This window comes from Salmo trutta, unplaced genomic scaffold, assembly GCF_901001165.1.
Source record: "Salmo trutta unplaced genomic scaffold, fSalTru1.1, whole genome shotgun sequence".
NCBI classification, from domain to species: Eukaryota; Metazoa; Chordata; class Actinopteri; order Salmoniformes; family Salmonidae; genus Salmo; species Salmo trutta.
In genome coordinates this window covers 240300-263251 of record NW_021822685.1, presented here as the reverse complement: position 1 = coordinate 263251, position 22952 = coordinate 240300, and the positions used below count along the sequence as shown (strand labels likewise).

Here is a 22952-nt window from a genome sequence, read left to right as displayed (position 1 = left end):
AATTAACTGTTTGTCTTCAACCCCCAGGAGTCAATTAACTGTTTGTCTTCAACCCCCAGGAGTCACTGAACTGTTTGTCTTCCCTTCCATTGCGTTAGTACAGATGACGACTCCAGCTAGACACAGGGGACATACTAACTAAGATGTACAGACAGTAAACTCTTTGATGATACCTTTATATAATTAATGTTTTAAATGTTTTCAGTGATTCATGACGTGTGAAACAGTGAAGGCCTTCACCCTTTTTTACAATCGATCACGTTAGTCATTTAGCCGATGCTCTTTACCCAGAGAGACTTACAGTTAGTGCATTCCTCTTCAGATAGCTACAGTGGGGGAAAAGTATTTGATCCCCTGCTGATTTTGTATGTTTGCCCACTGACAAAGAAATTATCAGTCTATAATTTTAATGGTAGGTTTATTTGAACAGTGAGAGACAGAATAACAACAACAAAAAATCCAGAAAAACGCATGTCAAAAATGTTATAAAATGATTTGCATAAACCTACCATTAAAATTATAGACTGATAATTTCTTTGGATGGAGGCCGATGCCTTTTAACCCTGCGGTTGCCAAGGAGATCAACATTCCTGACACGTGATTGTGCCAAGGTGCTCGATGCGCGTCCACGTGGTAGTGGTGAGCGCGCTCCCGCTGGCCGTCTGCAACAGAGAGGATGGTGAAGAGAGATGATTAGATGGGCCGACAAAAAACTGTCTTTTCTCAGCAGGTGGCGTTTTTTCTTTTCGCTTAACAGTGAGGATTTTTTTTTTTTAATATATATGGAGGTTTATGAGAAGGTTGTAAAATTTGGTTTAAAAACATTTGTCTCTTATTTGATCAAATAGACGTTTCGTAATGATTAGGTTATTACGGGTGTACTGATATAAGTAGGACACGAGACATCCGGGCAACTTTGAGAGAAAAAAAAACACTTTTTATATCGGAGTTGTGCCTGGTCGTCACTAGTTATCACAGCCACAAAGTCATAAACACCGCCCATGTATACAATTTAGCTTCTTAATAAAATGTGATTTTCAACCTAACCCTAACCACACTGCTAACCTTAAATGAAGACCAAACAAGTTAAATTAATTTGTGATAGACATTTTGACTTTGGTAACTATTGGAAACCCTTGTGCGTGTTGTTTCACATGCGTATCTGCTCTGTCATTGGCTAGAATGGTCCCACCTGTCATTGGCTAGAATGGTCCCACCTGTCATTGGCTAGAATGGTCCCACCTGTCATTGGCTAGAATGGTCCCACCTGTCATTGGCTAGAATGGTCCCACCTGTCATTGGCTAGAATGGTCCCACCTGTCATTGGCTAGAACGGTCCCACCTGATCTCGCCGCGTCCGGACTGCCTTCCATTTTTTTAAAGACACTTAATTTTTCCATTGTTAGGAGCGGTCACTTGATTATCTGACCAATATAACAGATCATCTGTGCCTGCCATTATTAAGCTCCGTTCCGTGGTGTAGAGAGGAGAGGACTGGTAGAGAGAGAGAGAGTGCTACAATCTGACTTGGCAAGCATCGCCATGTTGACATGATTTCCACTGAATTATCATCACATCCCTTCGACTGACAACCTGACAACCTGATCTGTGTGTCTCTATCGGGAACACGGGGTTTTCCTCTGGTCGGGTAGGATTACACCTCAAATATCTCTCGTAGGTTTAGCTAGGAACACGTCTTTGTTTCCTCCTCGGGGGAGCGTACCGGGATACCACAGCGGCATAACTGTACTAGTTGCATTGCGCGCTTTACTTTAGCTATTAGGAGCTGTCCCAGGTCCTGGAAACGAGTGTAGCTCCAATACATTACTGGCTTTTCACAGCCTTTTATTTATTTTGTAAAGCGATAACATTTGACTGAATCCGTTAATGTTGGTGGCTTGCTACACTGTGCATGTTGATACACTAAAAGTGTCAGTTTAAAAAAAAAAACGACTAGGATACGGACATTTAACATCATATTTGAACAAAATGATTCCTTGAAGGTCGATAACATCGATGTAAAAATCAGTTGATTACTCATTTTGAGAAAGAATAAGTATTGTGACGGTTATCTACACTAAAGCTAAAGTTTTTCATCTGAAAGGTTCAGGATTTTGTATGTTTTTTAATTCTAAAACTAGATATTTGTAAGACCAAAAAAAGACCTTAATTGTAATCATAAAATGAAACAGAAGAGTGATTGGGTGTAGGCTATCCGCAATAGTTAACAGAATTCCAGTCCATGAAGGATCCTATTAAGTTGGTCAGGAATCCTTGTTAGCTGGACAACACACTAACAAGGCGAAAACAGAGGTTCTGTAGCCGAGTCCAGCCGATCTAAACACACTGAAGACCAGTAAACTGATTTATCTCTGGTGATTCTCTGATCCACCTCTACGCAGACGACGCCATTCTGTATACATCTGGCCCCTTCTTTGGACACTGTGTTAACTAACCTCCAGACGAGCTTCAATGCCATACAACTCTCCTTCCATGTCTTCCAACTGCTCTTAAACGCAAGTAAAACTAAATGCATGCTCTTCAACCGATCGCTGCCTGCACCTGCCCGCCCGCCCAGCATCACTACTCTGGACGATACTGACTTAGAATATGTGGACAACTACAAATACCTGGGTGTCTGGTTAGACTGTAAACTCTCCTTCCAGACTCACATTAACCATCTCCAATCCAAAATTAAAATCTAGATTTGGCTTCCTATTTCGCAACAAAGCCTCCTTCACTCATGCTGCCAAACATAACCTTGTAAAACTGACTATCCTGCCTGATCCTTGACTTTGACGATGACATTTACAAAATAGCCTCCAACATTCTACTCAGCAAATTAGATGCAGTCTATCACAGTGCCATCCGTTTTATCACCAAAGCCCCATTACTACCCACCACCGCGACCTGTACGCTCTCATTGTCACGATTGTGTGGAGAGACGGACCAAGGCGGCAGCGTGCTCTGAGTTCCACATATTTTATTAAGTGAAACTTTGAACAAAACAAATAAAGAAACAACGAACCATGACTTCAGAGGTGCTACATGCACTAACTGAAAACAAGATCCCACCAAAACACAGTGGGGAAATGGCTGCCTAAATATGATCCCCAATCAGAGACAACAATAAACAGCTGCCTCTGATTGGGAACCATACCAGGCCAACATGGAACTAGACAACCTAGATAGGAACACCACCCCCTAGGCACACCCCGACCTAACCAAAATAGAGAATAAAAATGGCTCTCTATGGTCAGGGCTTGACACTCGTTGGTTGGCCCTCGCTTCATACTCGTCGCCAAACCCACTGGCTCCAGGTTATCTATAAGTCTTTGCTAGGTAAAGCCCCTTATCTCAGCTCACTGGTCACCATAGGTATATCTCTCTGGTCATCCCCAAAGCCAATTCCTCCTTTGGCTGCCTTTCCTTCCAGTTCTCTGCTGCCAATGACTGGAACGAATTGCAAAAATCTCTGAAGCTGGAGACTCATATCTCCCTCACTAGCTTTAAGCACCAGCTGTCAGAGCAGCTCACAGATCACTGTACCTGTACATAGCCCATCTGTAAATAGCCCATCCGACTACCTCATCCCCATACTGTTATTTATTTTTGCTCCTTTGCACCCCAGTATCTACTTGCACACTCATCCTCTGCACATCTATCACTCCAGTGTTAATGCTAAGTTGTAGTTATTTCACCACTACGGCCTATTTATTGCTTTACCTCCCTAATCCTACTTCATTTGCACACACTGTATATAGATTTTTTTATTGTGTTATTGACTGTACGCTTGTTTATGTTTAACTCTGTGTTGTTGTTTGTGTCGCACTGCTTTGCTTTATCTTGGCCAGGTTGCAGTTGTAAATGAGAACTTGTTCTCAACTACCACCCCTCATAGCCTGGTTCCTCTCTAGGTTTCTTCCTAGGTTTTGGCCTTTCTATGGAGTCTTTCCTAGCCACCGTGCTTCTACACCTGCATTGCTTGCTGTTTGGGGGTTTTAGGCTGGGTTTCTGTACAGCACTTTGAGATATCAGCTGATGTAAGAAGAAGGGCTATATAAATACATTTGATTTGATTTGAACTAGCCTACCTGGTTAAATAAAGGTGAAATAAAATCTAAAATAAAAATCTGCTCTTTCCCGTCTCTCTTTCAGGAGCGCTTCACACTGGCAGGAGATCCCGTTAAACCATGGCTCAGACAAACAGTTACGGCCAGAGTAGCAATGGAGTGGCTGATGAATCCCCCAACATGCTGGTCTACAGAAAGGTAAGAAAAGGCATCTAATGTAAATAACACAATGGGTTCTGATACCTCTCCTCAGTCCCCTACCTATATGGTTCAGGTGGTGGGTGTTGGTGCTCTCTCCATAACGGAATGGTAAACTCATAGATACCTGCTGTCACTTCCTGACCATAGTAAGATGTTATTTTCTATGGTAGAGTAGGTCAGGGCGTGACGGGGGGGGGGGGTTGTGTTTATTCTATGTGTTCTATTTCTATGTTCTTAGGTTCTAGTTTTGTATTTCTATGTTGGTTTTGTTTGGGATGATCTCCAATTAGAGGCAGCTAAGGTCCTCGTTGTCTCTAATTGGAGATCATATTTAGTAGGGGTTTTTCCTTCCTGGGTTTTGTGGGGTGATTATTTCTTTGAGTAGTGTTTGTTTCTCCTCTGCGTCACGGTTTGTTGTTTCGTCAATTCAGTTTATTTATGTATTCAAAAGTTTCCCAGATTGAAATAAAATGTGGAACTACACACACGCTGCACTTTTAGTCCTCATCCTTTCGACAACCGTGACACCTGCCTTCTAATGGATGGTCACGTCTTGTGTTTTGGATACCATAGGATCAGGAGTTGACGTGAACGACTCAGTAGTTTCGTCTAAAGTCCCGCAGGGTGTCAAACGAGACTGGAAAAGGATTAGGGGTTTGGATCTCTCCTAACCAGAAGAACGTTTTGGATTTGGGGTATTGTTTGGCTAGCCTGAGTGTCATTCTGTTTGTGCTGTCATGCAAACCGCTTGTCGCTTATTGTTATGCCATAATGACAGCAGTGGAGTTGGCAAGAGCACACACAGATCTGGGGACCAGGCTTATTGTTATGCCATAATGACAGCAGTGGAGTTGGCAAGAGCACTAAACAGATCTGGGACCATGCTTATTGTTATGCCATAATGACAGCAGTGGAGTTGGCAAGAGCACTAAACAGATCTGGGACCAGGCTTATTGTTATGCCATAATGACAGCAGTGGAGTTGGCAAGAGCACCAAACAGATCTGGGACCAGGCTTATTGTTATGCCATAATGACAGCAGTGGAGTTGGCAAGAGCACCAAACAGATCTGGGACCAGGCTTATTGTTATGCCATAATGACAGCAGTGGAGTTGGCAAGAGCACCAAACAGATCTGGGACCAGGCTTATTGTTATGCCATAATGACAGCAGTGGAGTTTGCAAGAGCACTAAACAGATCTGGGACCAGGCTTATTGTTATGCCATAATGACAGCAGTGGAGTTGGCAAGAGCACCAAACAGATCTGGGACCAGGCTTATTGTTATGCCATAATGACAGCAGTGGAGTTTGCAAGAGCACTAAACAGATCTGGGACCAGGCTTATTGTTATGCCATAATGACAGCAGTGGAGTTGGCAAGAGCACTAAACAGATCTGGGACCAGGCTTATTGCTTATCTGCTGGGTGGTCTAAAAGATAAGCTCCAAGGTTATCTAAAAGCCTTTTCATTTAATCTTTGTTTATTGTACCATAAATACACAGCATGTTATTGCTGCTCTGTGTTCACATTCAATGCTTTTTTTTTTAAAGAAACCCCTGAACACTTATTGACAATGTGAATCTAAATCCTCGTCTGATTCTGAATGCCCCTTGGTTTGGTGTTGAAGTAGACTCTGAATGCTCCTTGGTTTGGTGTTGAAGTAGTCTCTGAATGCCCCTTGGTTTGGTGTTGAAGTAGACTCTGAATGCTCCTTGGTTTGGTGTTGAAGTAGACTCTGAATGCCCCCTTGGTTTGGTGTTGAAGTAGACTCTGAATGCCCTTTGGTTTGGTGTTGAAGTAGTCTCTGAATGCCCCTTGGTTTGGTGTTGAAGTAGACTCTGAATGCCTGTTGGTTTGGTGTTGAAGTAGTCTCTGAATGCCCCCTGGTTTGGTGTTGAAGTAGACTCTGAATGCCTGTTGGTTTGGTGTTGAAGTAGTCTCTGAATGCCCCCTGGTTTGGTGTTGAAGTAGACTCTGAATGCCTGTTGGTTTGGTGTTGAAGTAGACTCAGAATGCCCCTTGGTTTGGTGTTGAAGTAGACTCCTGAGGCAGCCATCTTTAACTGTGATCATAACTAGGACCAGACCTGTATTCCTGAGGCAGCCATCTTTATCTGTGATCATAACTCGGACCAGACCTGTATTCCTGAGGCAGCCATCTTTATCTGTGATCATAACTAGGACCAGACCTGTATTCCTGAGGCAGCCATCTTTATCTGTGATCATAACTAGGACCAGACCTGTATTCCTGAGGCAGCCATCTTTAACTGTGATCATAACTAGGACCAGACCTGTATTCCTGAGGCAGCCATCTTTAACTGTGACCATAACTAGGACCAGACCTGTATTCCTGAGGCAGCCATCTTTAACTGTGATCATAACTAGGACCAGACCTGTATTCCTGAGACAGCCATCTTTATCTGTGACCATAACTAGGACCAGACCTGTATTCCTGAGGCAGCCATCTTTAACTGTGATCATAACTTTGGCCAGTTGTTGTTTTGGGTTGGTTTTCATTGACCTGTATTTCTCAGCATTATCCACTAGGTTTGCTGCAGGTTCAATATCCGAAGGAAATGTTCTTTACTTGGCAACAAGCTGTCTCCAATCAATCAGTCAGTTAATGTGTGGTGGGGGGGCTTAATCCTGGGGAGGTGCAGCTTTTTAAAATGTATTTATTTCACCTTTATTTAACCAGGTAGGCTAGTTGAGAACAAGTTCTCATTTACAACTGCGACCTGGCCAAGAATAAAGCAAAGCAGTGCGACACAAACAACAACACAGAGTTACACATGGAGTAAAACAAACATACAATCAATAACACAATAGAAAAAATCTATATACAGTGTGTGCAAATGTAGTAAGATTAGGGAGTAAGGCAATAAAATAGGCCATAGAAGCGAAATAATTACAATATAGCAATTAAACACTGGAGTGATAAGATGTGCAGAAGATGAATGTGCAAGTAGAGATACTGGGGTGCAAAGGAGCAAAACAAATAAATACAGTATGGGGATGAGGTAGATTGGTTGGGCTGTTTACAGATGAGCTATGTACAGGTACAGTGATCTGTGAGCTGCTCTGACAGCTGATGCTTAAAGTTAGAGAGGGAGATATAAGACTCCAGCTTCAGTGATTTTTGCAATTTGTTCCAGTCATTGGCAGCAGAGAACTGGAAGAGGGTAAGTAATAATATGGGGATGAGGTAGCTGGGTGGGCTATTTACAGATGGGCTATTTACAGGTACAGTGATCGGTGAGCTGCTCTGACAGCTGATGCTTATCTTGATAGATGTGGCGGGTTAACTCCTTCTAGTTAGCGCTCCCTGTTTGATTTCTAGACAATCCTTTATCTGATCTTCCCATGTTTCAGGTTTTACCCCGCCCCCTTTTTTTGGTTTGCTTCCTGTCTTTAAGTTTGGTGTGGGTTTTCTATTGTTGTTGTTGTGGTTGTTGTTGTTGCTAGGCAACTTTCAGTGGACACCCCCCCCCCCCTCCCCTTAAACCCCACCTGTTTAATTTAGGTTGTTTGTGACTCTTTGTTGATTCCTCCTTCTATTTGAGTGACAATTTTTTGGGGGTTTCTTGCTGGGGAACGTCACAATGTCAACATCAGGACCCTTACCTTCGCAGTAGGCAGCTTGTTTTATAGACTGGGGGGGATTGTGTTTCATTCGTTCAAGTCAATAACACAGAAATATTGCTGTATCAATATACAGGTTTATTGCTGCGTACAGGGACTGTTGGATTCTGTTGGTGTTTTCATGTGTACTGTAGCAATGTGTTTAAAAAGCACAGTGGCGATAGATTCCCTCGTGTTTCCAGTTACCCGCATCCTACTCTTCTACTCATACGTCTCTGAATAATGCACTGTAAGTCTTATCTCTTGTCCTGTCTGTCGCTAGGGGTTACTGAGGGTTACCCATTGTGCCTCCACCCACTTCACCCTTTGTGGGCATTTGGTGACATGACCCACGTCGACCTTCCCTGAACGGAACTTGCAGGTGACGACGGTGATTTATCTCCTCAGGATGTGTTTCGTTAAGCGCCTCGCTAGTAGCCAGGACTTCTAATTTGGTCACGTGAGCTCAGAGTGCCTCCGGAAGGACTGAGGCCCCAATTCATCACTTGGCCACCTCTGCCCCAAGCCACTAGGTAGGAGGTCCTCTCCTGCCCAAAGAGCAACTTTAACAGCGAGATCTGCCCCTTGTATTTTGTCTACACCTCGGGCTGTTGATATGTTTGAGTACTATCCTTTTCTCGAGGGACAGTCCTGACAAAAGCTAGCAGGTAGGAGCTTCTCTGCTGTTGGGCAGGTGTCTGGACTTTCAGACCACGGTGTGTGTAGTGTAGTGTAGTAGAGAGAGAGACAGAGACAGAGAGAGTAACAGATGGTTTGTCGTTACAGGATGTGTTCAGGGTACTGGGTTCCCAGGAGCGCTTTCCAGCTGAGGAGAAAGACCAGCTGTCCTTAATGTCCATGTCAGGCTAATTAAAGGCTATTCCCTGCTCCTCCCTCTATTGTTCCTATGGCTGTTACAGAGTCCATCCCCTGCTGCTGAATGGTTCCTATGGCTGTTACAGAGTCCACCCCCTGCTGCTGTACGGATCCTATGGCTGTTAGTGTCCATCCCCTGCTGCTGTATGGTTCCTATGGCTGTTACAGAGTCCACCCCCTGCTGCTGTACGGTTCCTATGGCTGTTAGAGTCCACCCCCTGCTGCTGTATGGTTCCTATGGCTGTTAGAGTCCACCCCCTGCTGCTGTATGGTTCCTATGGCTATTACAGAGTCCACCCCCTGCTGCTGTATGGTTCCTATGGCTATTACAGAGTCCACCCCCTGCTGCTGTATGGTTCCTATGGCTGTTAGAGTCCACCCCCTGCTGCTGTATGGTTCCTATGGCTGTTAGAGTCCACCCCCTGCTGCTGTATGGTTCCTATGGCTGTTAGAGTCCACCCCCTGCTGCTGTATGGTTCCTATGGCTGTTACAGAGTCCACCCCCTGCTGCTGTATGGTTCCTATGGCTGTTACAGAGTCCACCCCCTGCTGCTGTATGGTTCCTATGGCTGTTAGAGTCCACCCCCTGCTGCTGTACGGTTCCTATGGCTGTTAGAGTCCACCCCCTGCTGCTGTATGATTCCTATGGCTGTTAGAGTCCACCCCCTGCTGCTGTATGGTTCCTATGGCTGTTACAGAGTCCACCCCCTGCTGCTGTATGGTTCCTATGGCTGTTACAGAGTCCACCCCCTGCTGCTGTATGGTTCCTATGGCTGTTAGAGTCCACCCCCTGCTGCTGTATGGTTCCTATGGCTGTTAGAGTCCACCCCCTGCTGCTGTATGGTTCCTATGGCTGTTACAGAGTCCACCCCCTGCTGCTGTATGGTTCCTATGGCTGTTAGAGTCCACCCCCTGCTGCTGTATGGTTCCTATGGCTGTTACAGAGTCCACCCCCTGCTGCTGTATGGTTCCTATGGCTGTTACAGAGTCCACCCCCTGCTGCTGTATGGTTCCTATGGCTGTTAGAGTCCACCCCCTGCTGCTGTATGGTTCCTATGGCTGTTACAGAGTCCACCCCTGCTGCTGTATGGTTCCTATGGCTGTTACAGAGTCCACCCCCTGCTGCTGTATGGTTCCTATGGCTGTTAGAGTCCACCCCCTGCTGCTGTATGGTTCCTATGGCTGTTACAGAGTCCACCCCCTGCTGCTGTATGGTTCCTATGGCTGTTACAGAGTCCACCCCCTGCTGCTGTATGGTTCCTATGGCTGTTACAGAGTCCACCCCCTGCTGCTGTATGGTTCCTATGGCTGTTACAGAGTCCACCCCCTGCTGCTGTACGGTTCCTATGGCTGTTAGAGTCCACCCCCTGCTGCTGTATGGTTCCTATGGCTGTTAGAGTCCACCCCCTGCTGCTGTATGGTTCCTATGGCTGTTAGAGTCCACCCCCTGCTGCTGTATGGTTCCTATGGCTGTTACAGAGTCCACCCCCTGCTGCTGTATGGTTCCTATGGCTGTTACAGAGTCCACCCCCTGCTGCTGTATGGTTCCTATGGCTGTTAGAGTCCATCCCCTGCTGCTGTATGGTTCCTATGGCTGTTACAGAGTCCACCCCCTGCTGCTGTATGGTTCCTATGGCTGTTAGAGTCCACCCCCTGCTGCTGTATGGTTCCAATGGCTGTTACAGAGTCCACCCCCTGCTGCTGTATGGTTCCTATGGCTGTTACAGAGTCCACCCCCTGCTGCTGTATGGTTCCTATGGCTGTTACAGAGGGCACCCCCTGCTGCTGTATGGTTCCTATGGCTGTTAGAGTCCACCCCCTGCTGCTGTATGGTTCCTATGACTGTTAGAGTCCACCCCCTGCTGCTGTATGGTTCCTATGGCTGTTAGAGTCCACCCCCTGCTGCTGTATGGTTCCTATGGCTGTTACAGAGTCCACCCCCTGCTGCTGTATGGTTCCTATGGCTGTTACAGAGTCCACCCCCTGCTGCTGTATGGTTCCTATGGCTGTTAGAGTCCACCCCCTGCTGCTGTATGGTTCCTATGGCTGTTACAGAGTCCATCCCCTGCTGCTGTATGGTTCCTATGGCTGTTACAGAGTCCACCCCCTGCTGCTGTATGGTTCCTATGGCTGTTACAGAGTCCATCACCTGCTGCTGTATGGTTCCTATGGCTGTTACAGAGTCCACCCCCTGCTGCTGTATGGTTCCTATGGCTGTTACAGAGTCCACCCCCTGCTGCTGTATGGTTCCTATGGCTGTTACAGAGTCCACCCCCTGCTGCTGTATGGTTCCTATGGCTGTTACAGAGTCCACCCCCTGCTGCTGTATGGTTCCTATGGCTGTTAGAGTCCACCCCCTGCTGCTGTATGGTTCCTATGGCTGTTACAGAGTCCACCCCCTGCTGCTGTATGGTTCCTATGGCTGTTAGAGTCCACCCCCTGCTGCTGTATGGTTCCTATGGCTGTTACAGAGTCCACCCCCTGCTGCTGTACGGTTCCTATGGCTGTTACAGAGTCCAGCCCCTGCTGCTGTACGGTTCCTATGGCTGTTACAGAGTCCACCCCCTGCTGCTGTATGGTTCCTATGGCTGTTACAGAGTCCACCCCCTGCTGCTGTATGGTTCCTATGGCTGTTACAGAGTCCACCCCCTGCTGCTGTATGGTTCCTATGGCTGTTACAGAGTCCACCCCCTGCTGCTGTATGGTTCCTATGGCTGTTAGAGTCCACCCCCTGCTGCTGTATGGTTCCTATGGCTGTTACAGAGTCCACCCCCTGCTGCTGTATGGTTCCTATGGCTGTTAGAGTCCACCCCCTGCTGCTGTATGGTTCCTATGGCTGTTACAGAGTCCACCCCCTGCTGCTGTACGGTTCCTATGGCTGTTACAGAGTCCACCCCCTGCTGCTGTATGGTTCCTATGGCTGTTACAGAGTCCACCCCCTGCTGCTGTATGGTTCCTATGGCTGTTACAGAGTCCACCCCCTGCTGCTGTATGGTTCCTATGGCTGTTACAGAGTCCACCCCCTGCTGCTGTATGGTTCCTATGGCTGTTACAGAGTCCACCCCCTGCTGCTGTATGGTTCCTATGGCTGTTAGAGTCCACCCCCTGCTGCTGTATGGTTCCTATGGCTGTTACAGAGTCCACCCCCTGCTGCTGTATGGTTCCTATGGCTGTTACAGAGTCCACCCCCTGCTGCTGTATGGTTCCTATGGCTGTTACAGAGTCCACCCCTGCTGCTGTATGGTTCCTATGGCTGTTACAGAGTCCACCCCCTGCTGCTGTATGGTTCCTATGGCTGTTACAGAGTCCACCCCTGCTGCTGTATGGTTCCTATGGCTGTTACAGAGTCCACCCCCTGCTGCTGTATGGTTCCTATGGCTGTTACAGAGTCCACCCCCTGCTGCTGTATGGTTCCTATGGCTGTTACAGAGTCCACCCCCTGCTGCTGTACTGGTTCCTATGGCTGTTACAGAGTCCACCCCCTGCTGCTGTACGGTTCCTATGGCTGTTACAGAGTCCACCCCTGCTGCTGTATGGTTCCTATGGCTGTTACAGAGTCCACCCCCTGCTGCTGTATGGTTCCTATGGCTGTTACAGAGTCCACCCCCTGCTGCTGTATGGTTCCTATGGCTGTTACAGAGTCCACCCCCTGCTGCTGTATGGTTCCTATGGCTGTTACAGAGTCCACCCCCTGCTGCTGTATGGTTCCTATGGCTGTTACAGAGTCCACCCCCTGCTGCTGTATGGTTCCTATGGCTGTTACAGAGTCCACCCCCTGCTGCTGTATGGTTCCTATGGCTGTTACAGAGTCCACCCCCTGCTGCTGTATGGTTCCTATGGCTGTTACAGAGTCCACCCCCTGCTGCTGTATGGTTCCTATGGCTGTTACAGAGTCCACCCCCTGCTGCTGTATGGTTCCTATGGCTGTTACAGAGTCCACCCCCTGCTGCTGTATGGTTCCTATGGCTGTTACAGAGTCCACCCCCTGCTGCTGTATGGTTCCTATGGCTGTTACAGAGTCCACCCCCTGCTGCTGTATGGTTCCTATGGCTGTTACAGAGTCCACCCCCTGCTGCTGTATGGTTCCTATGGCTGTTACAGAGTCCACCCCCTGCTGCTGTATGGTTCCTATGGCTGTTACAGAGTCCACCCCCTGCTGCTGTATGGTTCCTATGGCTGTTAGAGTCCACCCCCTGCTGCTGTATGGTTCCTATGGCTGTTACAGAGTCCACCCCCTGCTGCTGTATGGTTCCTATGGCTGTTACAGAGTCCACCCCCTGCTGCTGTACGGTTCCTATGGCTGTTACAGAGTCCACCCCCTGCTGCTGTATGGTTCCTATGGCTGTTACAGAGTCCACCCCCTGCTGCTGTATGGTTCCTATGGCTGTTACAGAGTCCACCCCCTGCTGCTGTATGGTTCCTATGGCTGTTACAGAGGGCACCCCCTGCTGCTGTATGGTTCCTATGGCTGTTACAGAGGGCACCCCCTGCTGCTGTATGGTTCCTATGGCTGTTACAGAGTCCACCCCCTGCTGCTGTATGGTTCCTATGGCTGTTACAGAGGGCACCCCCTGCTGCTGTATGGTTCCTATGGCTGTTAACCAGACCCGGTCCTCTTCTCCCCTCCTCATCATCTGAAGCAGGAATCCCTCTTCTCTCCTCCTCATCATCTGAAACAGGAATCCCTCTTCTCTCCTCCTCATCATCTGAAGCAGGAATCCCTCTTCTCTCCTCCTCATCATCTGAAGCAGAAGGTCCTCTTCTCTCCTCCTCATCATCTGAAGCAGGAATCCCTCTTCTCTCCTCCTCATCATCTGAAGCAGGAATCCCTCTTCTCTCCTCCTCATCATCTGAAGCAGGAATCCCTCTTCTCTCCTCCTCATCATCTGAAGCAGAAGGTCCTCTTCTCTCCTCCTCATCATCTGAAGCAGGAATCCCTCTTCTCTCCTCCTCATCATCTGAAGCAGGAATCCCTCTTCTCTCCTCCTCATCATCTGAAGCAGGAATCCCTCTTCTCCCCTCCTCATCATCTGAAGCAGGAATCCCTCTTCTCTCCTCCTCATCATCTGAAGCAGGAATCCCTCTTCTCCCCTCCTCATCATCTGAAGCAGGAATCCCTCTTCTCCCCTCCTCATCATCTGAAGCAGGAATCCCTCTTCTCTCCTCCTCATCATCTGAAACAGGAATCCCTCTTCTCTCCAGTCCCCATGCAGCTCTTCTTGCTGAAACCCCAGTGTCTCCTGAGTCGTAGAATATCATGGTCAGGTACCAATCTGAGACTCATTATTGAGGTGAATCAAATGTGAGGTACTTTTAAAGCTTTCAGAAAAGACTGGTGCTGGAGCAGAGAGATGTGGAGGTATGATGGGCAACAGTTCTCTCATCCCTCTCTCTCTCTCTCTCTCTCTCTCTCTTCTCCTCCGCCAAGCTTGTTTATCAATCATTCACTGCAGAGTTTCTCATCTCTCTCTCTGGTTCTCTGCCAACAGAATCTCTCTCGTTCACGCTCTCTCTCTGGCTCTCTCTCTCTGGCTCTCTCTCTGGCTCTCTCTCTGGCTCTCTCGCTGGCTCTCTCTCTGTCTCTCTCGCTGGCTCTCTCTCTGGCTCTCTCGCTGGCTCTCTCTCGCTGGCTCTCTCTCTGGCTCTCTCTCTCTGGCTCTCTCTCTCTGGCTCTCTCTCTCTGGCTCTCTCTCTCTGGCTCTCTCTCTCTGGCTCTCTCTCTCTGGCTCTCTCTCTCTGGCTCTCTCTCTCTGGCTCTCTCTCTCTGGCTCTCTCTCTCTGGCTCTCTCTCTCTGGCTCTCTCTCTCTGGCTCTCTCTCGCTGGCTCTCTCTCTCTGGCTCTCTCTCTCTGGCTCTCTCTCTCTGGCTCTCTCTCTCTGGCTCTCTCTCTCTGGCTCTCTCTCTCTGGCTCTCTCTCTCTGGCTCTCTCGCTGGCTCTCTCTCCTAATCTTCTCTTTGATGTCTACTTGAGGCCATGATAGTGACTCCAACCCGTCTTTTGTGTTTGTAACAGAATGAGATGTCTTCTGTGGCAGAAAGGGACCGTAGTAGTGGATTAATGTTAACCTCTAATGCCTCTGTGAAAATGTGTTTGTTGTCAAATTAAAAACATGTAACTATATAAAATATCCCATCATCCCACAGGACTTTACCCTAATACTGACCTGGTTCTCCCAGGACTTTACCCTAATACTGACCTGGTTCTCCCAGGACTTTACCCTAATACTGACCTGGTTCTCCCAGGACTTTACCCTAATACTGACCTGGTTCTCCCAGGACTTTACCCTAATACTGACCTGGTTCTCCCTACAGGACTTTACCCTAATACTGACCTGGTTCTCCCTACAGGACTTTACCCTAATACTGACCTGGTTCTCCCAGGACTTTACCCTAATACTGACCTGGTTCTCCCAGGACTTTACCCTAATCCTGACCTGGTTCTCCCAGGACTTTACCCTAATACTGACCTGGTTCTCCCCTACAGGACTTTACCCTAATACTGACCTGGTTCTCCCTACAGGACTTTACCCTAATACTTACCTGGTTCTCCCAACAGGACTTTACCCTAATGCTGACCTGGTTCTCCCAGGACTTTACCCTAATACTGACCTGGTTCTCCCTACAGGACTTTACCCTAATACTGACCTGGTTCTCCCAGGACTTTACCCTAATACTGACCTGGTTCTCCCAGGACTTTACCCTAATACTGACCTGGTTCTCCCAACAGGACTTTACCCTAATACTGACCTGGTTCTCCCAACAGGACTTTACCCTAATACTGACCTGGTTCTCCCTGCAGGACTTTACCCTAATACTGACCTGGTTCTCCCAGGACTTTACCCTAATACTGACCTGGTTCTCCCAACAGGACTTTACCCTAATACTGACCTGGTTCTCCCTGCAGGACTTTACCCTAATACTGACCTGGTTCTCCCCTACAGGACCTTACCCTAATACTGACCTGGTTCTCCCTACAGGACTTTACCCTAATACTGACCTGGTTCTCCCTACAGGACTTTACCCTAATACTGACCTGGTTCTCCCAGGACTTTACCCTAATATTGACCTGGTTCTCCCTACAGGACTTTACCCCAATACTGACCTGGTTCTCCCCTACAGGACTTTACCCTAATACTGACCTGGTTCTCCCTGCAGGACTTTACCCTAATACTGACCTGGTTCTCCCAGGACTTTACCCTAATATTGACCTGGTTCTCCCTACAGGACTTTACCCCAATACTGACCTGGTTCTCCCCTACAGGACTTTACCCTAATACTGACCTGGTTCTCCCTGCAGGACTTTACCCTAATACTGACCTGGTTCTCCCTACAGGACTTTACCCTAATACTGACCTGGTTCTCCCAGGACTTTACCCTAATACTGACCTGGTTCTCCCTACAGGACTTTACCCTAATACTGACCTGGTTCTCCCAGGACTTTACCCTAATACTGACCTGGTTCTCCCAGGACTTTACCCTAATACTGACCTGGTTCTCCCCTACAGGACTTTACCCTAATACTGACCTGGTTCTCCCCTACAGGACTTACCCTAATACTGACCTGGTTCTCCCAGGACTTTACCCTAATACTGACCTGGTTCTCCCAACAGGACTTTACCCTAATACTGACCTGGTTCTCCCAACAGGACTTTACCCTAATACTGACCTGGTTCTCCCTGCAGGACTTTACCCTAATACTGACCTGGTTCTCCCTACAGGACTTTACCCTAATACTGACCTGGTTCTCCCAGGACTTTACCCTAATACTGACCTGGTTCTCCCTACAGGACTTTACCCTAATACTGACCTGGTTCTCCCAGGACTTTACCCTAATACTGACCTGGTTCTCCCAGGACTTTACCCTAATACTGACCTGGTTCTCCCCTACAGGACTTTACCCTAATACTGACCTGGTTCTCCCCTACAGGACTTTACCCTAATACTGACCTGGTTCTCCCAGGACTTTACCCTAATACTGACCTGGTTCTCCCAACAGGACTTTACCCTAATACTGACCTGGTTCTCCCAACAGGACTTTACCCTAATACTGACCTGGTTCTCCCAACAGGACTTTACCCCTAATACTGACCTGGTTCTCCCAGGACTTTACCCTAATACTGACCTGGTTCTCCCTACAGGACTTTACCCTAATACTGACCTGGTTCTCCTAGGACTTTACCCTAATACTGACCTGGTTCTCCCAGGACTTTACCCTAATACTGACCTGGTTCTCCCCTACAGGACTTTACCCTAATACTGACCTGGTTCTCCCAGGACTTTACCCTAATACTGACCTGGTTCTCCCCTACAGGACTTTACCCTAATACTGACCTGGTTCTCCCCTACAGGACTTTACCCTAATACTGACCTGGTTCTCCCTACAGGAGTTTACCCTAATACTGACCTGGTTCTCCCAACAGGACTTTACCCTAATACTGACCTGGTTCTCCCCTACAGGACTTTACCCTGATACTGACCTGGTTCTCCCCTACAGGACTTTACCCTAATACTGACCTGGTTCTCCCTACCGGACTTTACCCTAATACTGACCTGGTTCTCCCCTACAGGACTTTACCCTAATACTGACCTGGTTCTCCCCTACAGGACTTTACCCTAATACTGACCTGGTTCTCCCTACAGGACTTTACCCTAATACTGACCTGGTTCTCCCTACAGGACTTTACCCTAATACTGACCAGGTTCTCCCAGGACTTTACCCTAATACTGACCTGGTTCTCCCAGGACTTTACCCTAATACTGACCTGGTTCTCCCTACAGGACTTTACCCTAATACTGACCTGGTTCTCCCCTACAGGACTTTAACCTAATACTGACCTGGTTCTCCCAGGACCTTACCCTACTACTGACCTGGTTCTCCCAGGACTTTACCCTAATACTGACCTGGTTCTCCCCTACATGACTTTACCCTAATACTGACCTGGTTCTCCCAGGACTTTACCCTAATACTGACCTGGTTCTCCCTACAGGACTTTACCCTAATACTGACCTGGTTCTCCCAGGACTTTACCCTAATACTGACCTGGTTCTCCTAGGACTTTACCCTAATACTGACCTGGTTCTCCTAGGACTTTACCCTAATACTGACCTGGTTCTCCCAGGACTTTACCCTAATACTGACCTGGTTCTCCCCTACAGGACTTTACCCTAATACTGACCTGGTTCTCCCCTACAGGACTTTACCCTAATACTGAACTGGTTCTCCCCTACAGGACTTTACCCTAATACCGACCTGGTTCTCCCCTACAGGACTTTACCCTAATACTGACCTGGTTCTCCCCTACAGGACTTTACCCTAATACTGACCTGGTTCTCCCAGGACTTTACCCTAATACTGACCTGGTTCTCCCAGGACTTTACCCTAATACTGACCTGGTTCTCCCCTACAGGACTTTACCCTAATACTGACCTGGTTTTCCCTACAGGACTTTACCCTAATACTGACCTGGTTCTCCCTACAGGACTTTACCCTAATACTGACCAGGTTCTCCCAGGACTTTACCCTAATACTGACCTGGTTCTCCCAGGACTTTACCCTAATACTGACCTGGTTCTCCCTACAGGACTTTACCCTAATACTGACCTGGTTCTCCCCTACAGAACTTTAACCTAATACTGACCTGGTTCTCCCAGGACCTTACCCTACTACTGACCTGGTTCTCCCAGGACTTTACCCTAATACTGACCTGGTTCTCCCCTACATGACTTTACCCTAATACTGACCTGGTTCTCTCAGGACTTTACCCTAATACTGACCTGGTTCTCCCTACAGGACTTTACCTCAATACTGACCTGGTTCTCCCAGGACTTTACCCTAATACTGACCTGGTTCTCCTAGGGCTTTACCCTAATACTGACCTGGTTCTCCTAGGACTTTACCCTAATACTGACCTGGTTCTCCCAGGACTTTACCCTAATACTGACCTGGTTCTCCCCTACAGGACTTTACCCTAATACTGACCTGGTTCTCCCCTACAGGACTTTACCCTAATACTGACCTGGTTCTCCCCTACAGGACTTTACCCTAATACTGACCTGGTTCTCCCAGGACTTTACCCTAATACTGACCTGGTTCTCCCAACAGGACTTTACCCTAATACTGACCTGGTTCTCCCAGGACTTTACCCTAATACTGATCCGGTTCTCGCTACAGGACTTTACCCTAATACTGACCTGGTTCTCCCCTACAGGACTTTACCCTAATACTGACCTGGTTCTCCCAGGACTTTACCCTAATACTGACCTGGTTCTCCCAGGACTTTACCCTAATACTGACCTGGTTCTCCCCTACATGACTTTACCCTAATACTGACCTGGTTCTCTCAGGACTTTACCCTAATACTGACCTGGTTCTCCCTACAGGACTTTACCTCAATACTGACCTGGTTCTCCCAGGACTTTACCCTAATACTGACCTGGTTCTCCTAGGGCTTTACCCTAATACTGACCTGGTTCTCCTAGGACTTTACCCTAATACTGACCTGGTTCTCCCAGGACTTTACCCTAATACTGACCTGGTTCTCCCCTACAGGACTTTACCCTAATACTGACCTGGTTCTCCCCTACAGGACTTTACCCTAATACTGACCTGGTTCTCCCCTACAGGACTTTACCCTAATACTGACCTGGTTCTCCCAGGACTTTACCCTAATACTGACCTGGTTCTCCCAACAGGACTTTACCCTAATACTGACCTGGTTCTCCCAACAGGACTTTACCCTAATACTGATCCGGTTCTCGCTACAGGACTTTACCCTAATACTGACCTGGTTCTCCGCTACAGGACTTTACCCTAATACTGACCTGGTTCTCCCCTACAGGACTTTACCCTAATACTGACCTGGTTCTCCCTACAGGACTTTACCCTAATACTGACCTGGTTCTCCCTACAGGACTTTACCCTAATACTGACCTGGTTCTCCCTACAGGACTTTACCCTAATACTGACCTGGTTCTCCCTACAGGACTTTACCCTAATACTGACCTGGTTCTCCCTACAGGACTTTACCCTAATACTGACCTGGTTCTCCCTACAGGACTTTACCCTAATACTGACCTGGTTCTCCCTACAGGACTTTACGCTAATACTGACCTGGTTCTCCCAACAGGACTTTACCCTAATACTGACCTGGTTCTCCCAGGACTTTACCCTAATACTGACCTGGTTCTCCCCGCAGGACTTTACCCTAATACTGACCTGGTTCTCCCCGCAGGACTTTACCCTAATACTGACCTGGTTCTCCCAGGACTTTACCCTAATCCTGACCTGGTTCTCCCAGGACTTTACCCTAATACTGACCTGGTTCTCCCAACAGGACTTTACCCTAATACTGACCTGGTTCTCCCAGGACTTTACCCTAATACTGACCTGGTTCTCCCTACAGGACTTTACCCTAATACTGACCTGGTTCTCCCTACAGGACTTTACCCTAATACTGACCTGGTTCTCCCAGGACTTTACCCTAATACTGACCTGGTTCTCCCAGGACTTTACCCTAATACTGACCTGGTTCTCCCAACAGGACTTTACCCTAATACTGACCTGGTTCTCCCATCAGGACTTTACCCTAATACTGACCTGGTTCTCCCAGGACTTTACCCTAATACTGACCTGGTTCTCCCAGGACTTTACCCTAATACTGACCTGGTTCTCCCTACAGGACTTTACCCTAATACTGACCTGGTTCTCCCCTACAGGACTTTACCCTAATACTGACCTGGTTCTCCCTACAGGACTTTACCCTAATACTGACCTGGTTCTCCCTACAGGACTTTACCCTAATACTGACCTGGTTCTCCCCTACAGGACTTTACCCTAATACTGACCTGGTTCTCCCTACAGGACTTTACCCTAATACTGACCTGGTTCTCCCAGGACTTTACCCTAATACTGACCTGGTTCTCCCAGGACTTTACCCTAATACTGACCTTGTTCTCCCTACAGGACTTTACCCTAATACTGACCTGGTTCTCCTTACAGGACTTTACCCTAATACTGACCTGGTTCTCACTACAGGACTTTACCCTAATACTGACCTGGTTCTCCCTACAGGAATTTACCCTAATACTGACCTGGTTCTCCCTACAGGAATTTACCCTAATACTGACCTGGTTCTCCCTACAGGACTTTACCCTAATACTGACCTGGTTCTCCCCTACAGGACTTTACCCTAATACTGACCTGGTTCTCCCCTACAGGACTTTACCCTAATACTGACCTGGTTCTCCCCTACAGGACTTTACCCTAATACTGACCTGGTTCTCCCCTACAGGACTTTACCCTAATACTGACCTGGTTCTCCCCTACAGGACTTTACCCTAATACTGACCTGGTTCTCCCCTACAGGACTTTACCCTAATACTGACCTGGTTCTCCCAACAGGACTTTACCCTAATACTGACCTGGTTCTCCCAACAGGACTTTACCCTAATACTGACCTGGTTCTCCCTACAGGACTTTACCCTAATACTGACCTGGTTCTCCCAACAGGACTTTACCCTAATACTGACCTGGTTCTCCCTACAGGACTTTACCCTAATACTGACCTGGTTCTCCCAGGACTTTACCCTAATACTGACCTGGTTCTCCCTACAGGACTTTACCCTAATACTGACCTGGTTCTCCCAGGACTTTACCCTAATACTGACCTGGTTCTCCCCTACAGGACTTTACCCTAATACTGACCTGGTTCTCCCTACAGGACTTTACCCTAATACTGACCTGGTTCTCCCTACAGGACTTTACCCTAATACTGACCTGGTTCTCCCCTACAGGACTTTACCCTAATACTGACCTGGTTCTCCCAGGACTTTACCCTAATACTGACCTGGTTCTCCCAGGACTTTACCCTAATACTGACCTGGTTCTCCCTACAGGACTTTACCCTAATACTGACCTGGTTCTCCCAGGACTTTACCCTAATACTGACCTGGTTCTCCCTGCAGGACTTTACCCTAATACTGACCTGGTTCTCCCAGGGCTTTACCCTAATACTGACCTGGTTCTCCCTACAGGACTTTACCCTAATACTGACCTGGTTCTCCCTACAGGACTTTACCCTAATACTGACCTGGTTCTCCCTACAGGACTTTACCCTAATACTGACCTGGTTCTCCCTACAGGACTTTACCCTAATACTGACCTGGTTCTCCCTGCAGGACTTTACCCTAATACTGACCTGGTTCTCCCTGCAAGACTTTACCCTAATACTGACCTGGTTCTCCCTACAGGACTTTACCCTAATACTGACCTGGTTCTCCCTACAGGACTTTACCCTAATACTGACCTGGTTCTCCCAGGACTTTACCCTAATACTGACCTGGTTCTCCCTGCAGGACTTTACCCTAATACTGACCTGGTTCTCCCAGGGCTTTACCCTAATACTGACCTGGTTCTCCCTACAGGACTTTACCCTAATACTGACCTGGTTCTCCCTACAGGACTTTACCCTAATACTGACCTGGTTCTCCCTACAGGACTTTACCCTAATACTGACCTGGTTCTCCCAGGACTTTACCCTAATACTGACCTGGTTCTCCCAGGAATTTACCCTAATACTGACCTGGTTCTCCCTGCAGGACTTTACCCTAATACTGACCTGGTTCTCCCTGCAAGACTTTACCCTAATACTGACCTGGTTCTCCCTACAGGACTTTACCCTAATACTGACCTGGTTCTCCCTTCAGGACTTTACCCTAATACTGACCTGGTTCTCCCTACAGGACTTTACCCTAATACTGACCTGGTTCTCCCTACAGGACTTTACCCTAATACTGACCTGGTTCTCCCAGGACTTTACCCTAATACTGACCTGGTTCTCCCAGGAATTTACCCTAATACTGACCTGGTTCTCCCTGCAGGACATCACCCTAATACTGACCTGGTTCTCCCTGCAGGACTTTACCCTAATACTGACCTGGTTCTCCCTACAGGACTTTACCCTAATACTGACCTGGTTCTCCCAGGACTTTACCCTAATACTGACCTGGTTCTCCCCTACAGGACTTTACCCTAATACTGACCTGGTTCTCCCTACAGGACTTGACCCTAATACTGACCTGGTTCTCCCCTACAGGACTTTACCCTAATACTGACCTGGTTCTCCCTACAGGACTTTACCCTAATACTGACCTGGTTCTCCCTACAGGACTTTACCCTAATACTG

At 47.8% G+C, this 22952-nt stretch overlaps 1 protein-coding gene across 1 annotated transcript in view; it reads left to right on the top strand.

The window, feature by feature from the left end:
* The first annotated feature begins 1343 nt into the window (after positions 1 to 1343).
* The window catches only part of LOC115183301 (regulator of G-protein signaling 7-like), a 124195-nt gene continuing 102586 nt past the window's right edge, over positions 1344 to 22952 (top strand). The window contains exons 1-2 of the mRNA XM_029744630.1: positions 1344 to 1648; positions 4159 to 4271. Coding sequence (XP_029600490.1) covers positions 4194 to 4271 — 78 coding nt within the window. The 5' untranslated portion in view covers positions 1344 to 1648; positions 4159 to 4193. The remainder of the gene's footprint in view (positions 1649 to 4158; positions 4272 to 22952) is intronic.